The sequence below is a fragment of the Sturnira hondurensis genome, unplaced genomic scaffold (genome assembly GCF_014824575.4).
Source record: "Sturnira hondurensis isolate 20B ecotype Veracruz unplaced genomic scaffold, ASM1482457v3 Scaffold0004474, whole genome shotgun sequence".
NCBI lineage: Eukaryota > Metazoa > Chordata > Mammalia > Chiroptera > Phyllostomidae > Sturnira > Sturnira hondurensis.
Genome location: NW_028077105.1, coordinates 4,164,603 through 4,176,872, shown reverse-complemented (window position 1 = coordinate 4,176,872; position 12,270 = coordinate 4,164,603). Strand labels below are relative to the sequence as shown.

The 12,270-nt window shown below is 36.4% G+C and overlaps 1 protein-coding gene across 1 annotated transcript in view; it reads right to left on the bottom strand.

The window, feature by feature from the left end:
* The window catches only part of AHI1 (Abelson helper integration site 1), a 194,686-nt gene that overhangs the window by 142,238 nt on the left and 40,178 nt on the right, over positions 1–12,270 (bottom strand). The window contains exons 13-15 of the mRNA XM_037045869.1: positions 6,432–6,661; positions 4,707–4,813; positions 2,477–2,595 (exon numbers count right to left, since the gene is read on the bottom strand). Of these exons, the coding sequence (XP_036901764.1) occupies positions 2,477–2,595; positions 4,707–4,813; positions 6,432–6,661 (456 nt within the window). The remainder of the gene's footprint in view (positions 1–2,476; positions 2,596–4,706; positions 4,814–6,431; positions 6,662–12,270) is intronic.

Genomic DNA, 12,270 nt, shown 5'->3' with positions numbered 1-12,270 from the left:
ATTTTCATTTAACAAATAATTTTTGAAAATCTGTTCCATGAGAAACACCCTGTGATGGACGCAGAAGAAGGAAGAGGCGGTGCTAGAGCTCGGGGCAATTAGAATGAGTAAACAGAGAAGAAATAGAGAGGGGGGGATGCAGGGACAGAAAACAGAAAGTGCACGCAGAAGGGCCACAAGGGAAGAAAAGCAAGGGTACTTTGCAGATCTAGGTGAGACAAATTACCTCTAGCTACGAAGAGAGACTACTTTACGGAAGTAGCATTTGAACTGATTGGTAAAAAAGGGACAGAATTTTTCTATTTTTTCATGTAATAAATTTTAAAAACCACACTTGATCCTTGCAGAAATATTAGACAGAACATACTATTAAGTCATCTACTAAACGTGATATACAGCCTCTAGGTTTTTTTGCTTATGAAAAACAGCTAGCACTGCTTGAATGCTTACTATGTGCCAGTTAGGAACTATTATCATCCCCAGTTTACAGAGAGATATTACACACACTGCTCTGTTACCTGCTTTTTCCAGTCATCAAAACGACCACAAGCAATGGCCCTCCATAGCAGAACATGCAGAGTGTGCACCAGCATTCCAATAGGTACATGTTACACCATCACCTAAATGGATCTTAAGAAATATTCTGTTGCTGAACAGCACAAATGTTTCCAGCTTTCCCTTACCACAAACATAATTTCTATGAATAATCTTGTATACAAGTATATTTTTGCACTGTTTTATCCATTTTTATTAAATTTATTGGCATGACACCAGTTAATAACATTATACAGGTTTCAAGTGTACAATTTCATAACAGATCATCTGTATATTCCATTGTGTGCTCCCCAAAGTCTACTCACCACATACTTGACCTCTTCTTCTCACACCCCCTTCCTCTCTGGTAACTTTCACACTGTTGTATGATTTCTTGCACTGGTTTATATTATCTTACCATAAATTCTCAGACCTGAGGTCAGAGGCAAACGTTTCTGTAGTCCTTGTCATGTGCTATAACATTCTAAGTGTTTTACATGTATAAACTAGTCCTTCCCCCTCCAAACCCTTATAAGTGTGTGTATGTGTGTGTGTGTATATATATATGTATACATATTTCATACATATATATATATTTACATATATATAAATATATATATATTTCTCCCATTTGAGTGCTGAGAAAAGAGAGGCACAGAGAAGAAAATTAGCTAGTAAGGGGTGGACAAGGCCATATTTCACTCTAAGCAGTTTGCCTCTAGAGATCAAGTACAATCTTAAACTGAAAACTATATTGCTTAAAAAAAGAATAACCAAACTCCTTAGGCCTGATCTTCTAAAATTGGACTGCAACCTCTATTTGTAAGAAAAAAAAAACGCTCTCAGCATTTCTTATCAAGAAACCTATGCTCATACAGACTAACTCCCTCTGTCAAGAATACAGCTTATATTATCCACCTCTGAAGGTTATTCCAGGCTTTGCATATTTTTCGCCTGACTGAACATGCTCCCATCCTATCTAAAGTCTACCCATTCTTCAGACTGAGTGCAAAGGCCGGCCTCTCCCTGGAGTCTTTAACAGAAAGACTATATTAGAGCTACCACCTGTGTTGCCCTGAAAAATATAACCTTTATATTATATATTTATATTCATTAAAAACACATTCTGAGTACTTGCCTGCCAGGCACAGCATGGCTGCTATGTGCAGAGAAAAAGAATACACAGATTCCAGCCCCAGAAGAGCTCACAACTTAACCTAATTAAATGTCCTGTGTGCCATTCTGGAGGCAGGACAGTGGACTATAAACTCCCGAGGAGCTACTTCTGCTCACCACGCTCCCACAGCACCCCTGCCCATGTCCTGGACAGTGCTACATAAATATTTAAGGCCCGCATGGTTAGCCCTAAAAAGAGAACTGCACAGGAAACTAATGCAGACCTTTCTACAAACAATAATGAAATCTAATAGCTTCCTCTCATTTGTTTTAGTGGAACTCAACACCAAAACCAAAGCATAGCACAAGTCCATGCTGACTTTCCCAGAACTCTGCTTCTGCCTTTACATTCAAAGTATTTCCCTTCATTGGCCTTATTCAGAAATAAAACAAAACAAGAAAAAAAAGGACGAATTATTCAAAAGCCCTCTCATTCAGTTATGATATTATATCATAACACTACGCTACACCATATTGTAGATAAGAGATATTCCATGACAGAAATATTTTTTTAATCATAAAAATAAAAAGGAATTGGCTACATTCCGGCTTTAAACTGTTCACATTTTGGGCCAGGGAATTCTTTGTCATTCGAGGCTGCCTTATGAACTTGAGGATGCTTAGTAGTGTCTCTGGTCTCCATCCACTAGATACAGAAGCAACATTCCAAAATGCCTTCGGACACTAGCACAGCTACATTTTATAAGTACAAATTAATTCATTACTTATCTGAGTGCTTAAACTGTCAACAGTGAAATATACTTACATGCGGAGATCCATAATTCTCAAAGTACTGTCTTTGGTGTGGATTAGCAAACGTTTTCCATTGGGATGGACCTCCAAATAATTTATTGGAATCCCCTTAAACTCACTCTCCTTAATTTCCTAAAAATAAAAAAAATAAATAAATAAAATAAAAAAGGCCATATAACATCACCATTGTAAAGTTTGTCTGTTAAGCCCTTTTTAGAGTACAAAAGAGGAAAATTACCTTTAAAATAAAATATAATTTTCAATTATACTATATAGGATGCTTTAAAATTGTTTAAAAGAATCCCCAGTAATTTCAGTTTAAGGGTGAAAATAAAGCTGATGAAATGCATTTTTTGGTTGTTATCTAATACCACATTAGTACGTGTCTTTGTAGTGTATCCCCAAACAAGAGGAACTTCCTATAAACACATCTTCTAACATTGCATTTTCTCCATATTATCATGTAAAAAGCTTTCATTTTTATAAATTCAAAGTACAGAATTAACTTTCAAGTTCTATTTCAATCTCAGATTATTTCTTCACACACTTATTTCCACTTGTCCTGAAAAAGGTGTTTCATCAGCAGGTAATTCTGAAATCATTCAATTTAGATTTTAATTTTAGGTGGGTTTTAAAAAATAATTATTTAAGGCAGTTATAGAACACCTGATTAATGATGTCAAGAAAGACACAAGCACTGATGGAGAGTCTGCCTGAACAAGCCTTGCATTAATTAGAATAATTACCAGAGGTCCTTGTTGTTTGGATTACCAGGAGAATGAAAAAAAAATCACAAATGCCAAACTGCTCAGACTCAAGTCTTTCTTCTCCCCAGAGGACCCTGTATTACTTTCGGCCCTGCTGCCTAGAGGCCATCCTCTTCAGAGGTGGGCTGGCATCAGCCCAGGCAGGGTACAAACTGCTCCGGTCCTAATTAATACCAGCAGGTGACCCTCTGCGACCACAGTCTGACACAAAGACCTGCTGTCAGCTATTTTTTCAAGTTACAGAAAAAGTCAAACACTGACACCCCAGATGGGGATTTTACTGAGCTAAAGAACAACCATTTGAGGGTGGGGATGCTGCTCTGCTGGGCGATTCCAGCAAGTGGAGTAACATGTTCACAGATGCAAATGTGCAAAATAAAAACCGCACAACAAGTTAAGTATCAGGTATAAATTTGACAAACGTGCCGGCAGACTTAGTGTTAGGGATATTTGTTAGTGATTTCCCCCACATTTTTATTTATCCTCATGCTCGAACGAAAAAGCCCTAAGTTTGAAGCCCAGGTTCTGCATCCAAGTGGCTCATGGACGCTTCGTTTAAGCCAACGCTGAGCGTGACTCTGCATTCCCCACACTGCTGGCTGCCAGGAAGCAGCAAGAAGTGGCAGTCTCGTCTGGCCTATGGCATGAACTATAAAAAAAAATTTCCAGCTCATTTTCTTTCTTTTTTTTTTGGACTGTCTCAAGTAACCACACCAGGCTGCAAATTATTCAGGTAAATTTGCCTTTTGGTTAATATCCTGAGGTAAAGGAACACATGATTTTTAACACAAACAACAGACTCTGCACTGTGGACTCAAACGACTGGAACTGGTGCCTTTGGGGCCTTGCCAATCCCTCAGGTATATAAGTAATTAGAATTCTTTCAAAGTGTGTGAAGTTAAGCTACAACATGAATCCCAGGCCATCATCAATCTGACAGGCAGAAGAGAATGACTAAAAATAAAACAGACTGTTTCCTAAGCATATATGATAGACTCAACAGGCTTAACTAAAGTTCATGGAAATTCTTTTACACTTACAGTGTCTGTTTTTCAAACAAGGGCAATTGTTATATTCTATGATGAGCAACAATAAATTAAAATATAAGTTACTACTGATAGGTGGTAATGTAATATAACATTACATTGTATATAAGGTATATAACGTATACCTTATTTAAGCATAAATTTCAGTAATGGGTCACTAAATGCCACGCTACAAATTAGAGTTCAAGAAAATTAAGACAAATCTTCACCAAGATGAAGAAAATTCTCACTAAATGACTGGATTATCAATTAGCCATCAGAAAGCCATGATAATTAATCAGTAACAACAGACTATCCAGGGACTGAGAAAAACTTAAATTTTTTGAAAAGAGAGAACAGAATGTCATGCTGTCATATATGAAAGCCATGCGGTCCAATGGTCTTTCCGATTTCCTTAGTGAACCCCAAACTATGAAACGCGGGGTCATACCTTATTCACACTCCAGTGGCGCACGGAATGCTGCACATCATTCACTTTCACGTAGGTGTTCCACACGACAATCACCCCTGTGCAGTCTCCTGAGTACATGTGATGACCTGGTTAAACACAGTTACTCAGTGATCAAAGTTACACAGAGGTAGAAAGAAGTAATATGAAATTGGGAAAATGCACGCCAATCAAACAGTCAAAGAATCCTAGGGCTATTAAAAGGTATTTCAGTTTAATAAGCCAAAAACCAAACACAACTACTCAAATCCCAATGATCTTTAAATGAAATCTGTGTTTTTTGGATGATTTTTGATGACTATATTTCCCTTTGAATTTCCCTGATTTTCATACAAAAAGAACCAAGTATCCCAGTCTACGTGCACGCACGCACACACACACACACACACACACACACACACACACACACACGGCTCAAATTCCAAAGCCAAACAAATTACCTGAATTACCCAATATGTATCTGTGTCACTCACTTTTATCAACCACTATAATGTCTTATATTCCTGGAAAAAAACCTATATTCTAACATGGTCTGTTAGCAAGATGCCTGAGACTCAGCAAGAACTCAGTGACCAGGGGATGAATAAAATAATAAATAACAGTCATTCTACTTTAAAATAACTTTTAAATTCAACCCATCTTTCAGTTGAATGAGACCTCAGAGACCATCAAGTTCAGCTTCACACCCACTTAGCAGTAGTTTACATACCATTACAAACAGATGGTTATTCAAAAACTGTGAATTTCATTTGTCAAAAGCAGCTTATTCAAATAATGAACTGCTCTATGTATTAGGGTGTTTTTTTCTAATTCTGAGCAAAGAAAACCTGTCTTCTGTAACTTTGGCCCTATCTTTATCCACTAGAGCAACACAGACTGATTTCTCTTTTAAGTTTTAATAGCCAAATAATGAAGAAATTCTTCATCTCTCCACTGTAATATGAGCTACTTCTATTATGACACAGTTTTCAGATACCTTTCTGTCACGGGTGTATCTTTCCTGAATGTGTTCCAATATATTAACACCCTCAGAGTTGAACAGAGTACATTAGCAGTATAATTTTAATCTGGATCCCATACTAATTATCATTAGAGCCTATATATCTAGTGTCTGAAATAATGTAAAAGATGACTATTTAAAAGATGTAATATATTTCCTTATTCTTTTAGTTGATAAAATAATCTATATTTTACATTTTTAAAAGACTACCTATATTATTCATATACTAGAATAAACTAAAATAATTGCAAATTTCCCTTCTATATGCTTATACTTTAAAAAATAATACTGTTGCTACATTTAAAATATGTATTTTCAAAATTCTTTTGGGAGTTTCTCTTCATCTTCCTAATTTTTAGCCTTTAACTGAAAAGGCCATTAATAAAAAAAAGGACTAAGGGGATAATCACCAATCTAATGTGATCTATTTATGAAATTTGGAACATGACCGGTTTACAGCAAAGATTAGTTAAGTCTAAATGTTTAGGATCTTAATGACTTTAGAATTACAAACAAAAGTCCTTCAGTGCCAAATCTATGCCCAGGTATATCATGTAATCTGCAAAATACACATAAATTTCAATATACACAATCATTAATACATAAAATCCTTCCTTCTCAAGCTTAAGTATTTGTCCCAGTGAGATAAAACTGTTTTTAATTCTTCATACAACTAGGCTTAATTTGGAATATATACTCTGACATACCTTCAATATCAAAACAGAGAGAGTTAACGAAACTCTTGTGAGTGTCAAACTGTCGGATCAGTACGGCAAAATCCTCTTTCATATCAACTCTCCATACCCGTACCACAGAATCGTAGCATCCTGTAACCACCAGTTCTTTCACGGCGGGATGGAATTTGGCCGTGTAAACAAAACAAGGATGAGGTAAAACTCGGAAAGTATTTGTATTGTTTATTTCATTTTTCCATATCCTAGAAAAGGATAAAAAGTTACATATAATTCCTGAAAGGCACAAATTCCTTTAAATGCTTCTCTGAACACCCACAGAGCCAATGGGACTTAAGTAGGCAAGTGATAACAGTAAACTAAATTTAAATTTTATAACTAAACATTAATATGATCACGTATTTGGTGGCTGAGGTTGTTTACATTTGACAAAGCTATTTTCTTAGAGGTATTTTCAAGCATAATGTAAGTACCTGCATACTAATTGTAATCTATACTACCAAACAAAAAAACTGTATTTGGATTTGAATATGTCTGTCTTTCTAAAATCTACCAACTTTTGCCCTGACTAATGTGGCTCAGTTGTTCAGGTGTCCTCCCACGAGGCAAAAGGTCACCGGTTCTACTCCCAGTCAGGGCACATACAGGAGGCAACTGATCGATGTTTCTGTGACATCGATGCTTCTTTCCCTTCCTTCCCCTCAAATAAATAAATAAATAAATAAATATTTTTAAAAATCTACCTACTTTTGATAATGATTAAACAAACACATCAGATAGTTGGTAAAATACTATATTCAGTATAAATATATAAGAATACAGGGAGAAACTTCAATGACTTCCCATCTTTGGTTGTGTATATTGCTTTTACAAAGTACTTACCAGTAAGGGGTTAGTTAATAGTATACTCAATTAACTTTATATTAGTAACTTCAAAGCCTAGATATTAAACATGAAGATCTCAAAGACTGATAAGCCATAATGAAATTACTATATGAATACATGAGTAAAATAAAATAAATATAATTGTTAAGTTTTGATAAAAACAGATAATCCAGTATTAAATATTCACTTGGTATTAACACTCTTATTACTTCTTCCTCTAAATCAGGGGTGTCAAACTCATTTTCGCAGGGGCCACATCAGCCCCATGGTTGCCTTCAAAAGGTTGAAAGTAATTTCAACTCCTTAACAGTTAAGAAATAGTTACATTTATATGGTCCTAAAATTACTTCCACCCCTTGAAGGCAACCTCGAGGCTGATGTGGCCCTGGTGAAAATGAGTTTGACACCCCTGCTCCAAATAATGGACAATCAAAAAATTAGTATTATTGTTATCGCTACAGTCCTGACAAAAGAGTAAACCCTAAGGGTTAAACTGTTCCGTTAGATGCTCTACAATTCTAGTCACTGTGTAAAAACGGGCAAAACCTAGCAATATGTAACTGCGATGTGAGTGCAGAATATTGGATTTTTAAAAGCTTAAGTTATTAGTATTTGAAGAATACATTAATCTTTTAATATATGGATTCACAATCTATTCCTTTAATTACTGCCTAGGAACTACAGAAAATTAAGTCCTTCACAAAATTATCAATAAAGAAAGATTATAGTTGTTATTCAAGAATAGCATTCAATGAGTTGTCTCAACAGCTGCTTAAAATACAGGATATGATCTTCAATTACTAAGAATCCAAACTAATAATGAAGGAAGTGAAAGAACATGTTTTCAAGTAAAAATAAAGCATGTGTGTCAGAGCATAAACATTTTAACCATAATAATACTTTCAATGAACATATGTTGCATGAAACACAGTATTTATTGAAAGAACCAAAATCACTAACTTAAAGGAGCTATTTTAAGATTGTTATAGGGGACTAAGTGGTAATGGGAAAAATATAATAAAGATTATATATTAAAAAATAAAAAACACTGCTAAAAGATAAAAACTTCAGCTGCTTGCTAACGAATCTTAGCAAAATAATTTGAAATACAGGCACAAATGAAGCCATCATATTTTAAAAACAGCCCAATATAATTAAGATATATGTAATATTTTAAAATAAAAATGAAGCTTTTTATGTAAAAAAACTGGTCTCAATGGTGGCTTTCATCACCCAATTAACGGTAGAATCCAAGATCAAAATGAATGTATGAATAGATTTTGGAAAAAATCAGGTTCATCACAGACAGAAAAGAAGAAGGAGCACAAATTTGTAAAGACTAGCTGTCTGTAAAACGTTACTAGAATTGGGGAAGAAAAAACATACCAAAGTTAAAACAGCACATGTAAGGGGCGGTGGCCTATTTGGGAGCCATTACACACGGAAAATGCTTTCTGATTATATTAGGAGCTATTAATGTGGGGAAAAGTACAGATTAAACTGAAGATAACTGAAAAAGGGGATTTAGGTTAAGCCCTTAAGGCAGACAGCTAACCAGCAGGAAAGAGTTACTCAGGCAACACTAAGGGTAACAGGTTACAGCGACGCTGAGGAAGACAGAGAGAAGACACGAGCAGAAACCCATACTTCTACCACTTTGGGGTGTGAACAACTCATTCTCTTCCTTCTAACTGGAGGCCTTCCCTTACCTTTTTCAAAACCTCACTGCCTTTCTGGTTCTAGCCACAATGCTACTTCCCTCACCCAGTTAATCCTTCACAGTAATATTTTCGTGATGTCGAGTCCTTAGTATCAATTTCAAGCTACATAAAGTAAAAAGCATACTTTACTACTATTATATGTTGTGTGGGGAAGTCCCAGGTGGCTTCAAGAAATGATGAAATCTGAGCTGGGTTTTAAACGATGGCTGTGAGCCCACTATGTGGAGTGAATGAGTTGAGCAGGAAGGGCTTTTAAGCATAGGAGAATAGGTAATGGAGTGGAGATGCAAAAAAAGTTGTTAGCAGTATTTCAAAAGATTGTGTGGATAAGGCAGAGAGTACATGGGAAGTGCACACGAGAAGGTAAGGCCAGCCTGAATGCGGGGCAGCCTGCCATGCCAATCTAAGGAACTGGGACGTTTTCCAGAGGGCAGTGGTAGTCAAAGATTTTTTAAATCAAGGCATTATGAACGATGGTACTGGAAGAGGCTAGAGATGCAGGAGTTTGAAGACTGAACACTGGGAAAGTTTAGCAGCATCATGTTAAGCAAGAGATAACAAGTCCATGAATTAAGGCAACAGCAGTGAGGGGAAAAAAAGGATGACAGAATGGTGGGTCTTTTAGAAGAGAAAATTTAGAGACTTTAGTATTACTTAGATATAGAAATAAATGGTAGAAAGAAAAGAAGAAATGAGTACTACTTTTGATTTCCAGATAAAGAAGTTATTAAAAATATATAGTATAAGAGAGCCCTAGCTGGTGTGGCTCAATGAATTGAGCACTGGACTGCGAAGCAAAAAGTCGCCGGTTTGATTCCCAGGCAGGGCACATGCCTGGACTGTAGTCCAGATGCCCAGTAGCGAGCACAATAGAGACAACCACACATTGATATTTCTCTCCCTTTCGTTCTCCTCCCTTCCCCTCTCTCTAAAAATAAATAAAATCTTAAAAATATATCTATATCTATATACAGATATAAGAGGACTAAATATTTATATCTATAGATATTATGTATACATATAGATATGTATATCTATATCTATATACATAGTATAAGAGGACTAAAAGAGGAAGACCAAGTTTGGTGATATTGGTAAGTCTGGTTTTAGACTTGAGATGCCACTGTACAATCCAGATAGAAGTGTGCAAAAGAAAGTCAAACTCAGAAAAAGTGAGAGCTAGAAGTCATTAGCATACAAGTAAGATTCAAAGCAAGGGAAGATGAGAGAGGCCTGGATAAGCACACCAAACCAGAGGAGACAATCCAAGTAAAGAATCTTGAAGAGAACAGGCAGAGGAAAGGAACTAAAAAAAGAGACGGCCCCTCCCCTTCTTTCCACCCTGCCCATTCCCCTCTGGTCACTGTCAGTCTGTTCCTTGTTTCCAGGCCTCTGGTTCTATTTTGCTCATTTGTTTGTATAGACAAGGGACAGGTGTAAATGACACATGGACATGGAGAACAGGGTGGGGAGTGACTGGAGGCAGGTCTGTGAGGCACAGGGCAGGGGAAAGCAGTGGGGTAAAACTGGGTCAGCTGTAATAGAACAATAAAAAAAGAAAGAAAATCAATAGACTAGAAAGAAAAATTAAATAGAATGAGAATTGTTCAAAGTCCTAAAAAGAAAACAAAAGAGGTGGTCAATAAAAACCATAAATTGAAACTGTTTCAAGATTGGTCAATAATTAAATACTGTAGTGAAGGCAAGGAGGTTAAGAACTAAAACTGGCAAATGCATCTTAAAAGAAGCAAGTAACTGCTGACTTCTTGAAGAATGTTTACACGGCATGGTGAGAGTGACAGTCAGACTGACTGGGCTGAAGCAAAGACAAGTGTATTAGATGCTCTTGATGATGCAGAAAAAAAATGATGCGGTAGCTGAAAGGCAGAATGAGTTGAGAAAAATATTTTTAAAAGGAAATCTGGCCCTGGCTGGTGTATGTAGCTCAGTGAATTGAGCTCGGGCCTGGGAACTAAGGGATCACGATTCAATTCCCTGTCAGGGCACATGCCTGGGTTGCAGGCCAGTTCCCAACAGGGGATGCATGAGAGGAAACCATACATTGATATTTCTCTCCCTCTCTCTTTCCCTTCTCCTCTAAAGATTAATAAATAATATCTTTTTAAAAAAGATAAGATCTGAGCGTACAGTGGACCTTTGAATAACATGAGTTTGAACCGAGATGGTCCACCTTTCTAAACTTGGTTTTGAAACCACATTTTCAATCTATGATGGTTTCTAAGATAAGAGGACAAAATCAACAGAGAGAATGATACTAAAGAGTCAAGAGGTATAGGAAGCAGAAGTTAACAGAAATATAGATGAGAGGACTGGGATTAAAGGCACAGAACAATAATTAGCCTTAAAGGTGTCTATAACCATACCTCTTTGTTAAGAGAAATAGGTAGAGATAAAGATGGGTAAATTTACAGATATTAGATGGGAAACCAGAAGGAAATATAGGAAGCTCATGTCTGCCTAATTCACTGCAAACTGAGGGCAGTCATCTAATGAAAGTGGGCAGATGATGACTCAGGGCATGGAACTTGAAGCGTGGATCTGCTGCCACCGGGATGAGAAAAGACAGCTGAACAGAGACGAGACCTTGCTCAGACCACGGTCAGGTCTTAGGAAGGTTATACATTTTTCTCTGGCATAACCTGGCATCCGACAATGCCTCTGCTATTCTTGGGGCTATTAAAAAGGACTAATAGTAGATTCCCAGCTGGATAGAGAGGTAAAATCAAATGTTGTCATCTATTTTATTTAACTATAAACTGAACAGTAATAGCATCTTAATTAATTGGACATTATATATTGAAGAGGAAGCTGATAAGATTAACAGAAAGAGAGACCCAGATACTAGAAGTGTCTGCAAAAAAGTGCGTTTAAAAGAGCAGGAAGTGGAAGTAAGAGTGAAATCAGAGCGGATCTCGAACTGCTCCAAATGTCAGTTTCCTACTCTGCAGAGATAATAAATATCATTTGTTGAAATCAAATTTAAAGGACATATATAAAAGCATCTTCAACAACTGCCTCAAAATATTTTTAGAATATATCCAAGGTAGATCAAGCAGCTACAAAAAGCATAAGTTAAAACTTAAAAAATAGCTTTGAAAATATTTTATTGTGACACATTAAATAGGAAGGGGTTATTCTAAGACTGACATTTGGAAAAATGCAAATACTATCTATAAAGCTCTTAAAACATAAGGTGTGTATTTGTTTTTTACTAAGCATCACTGTGA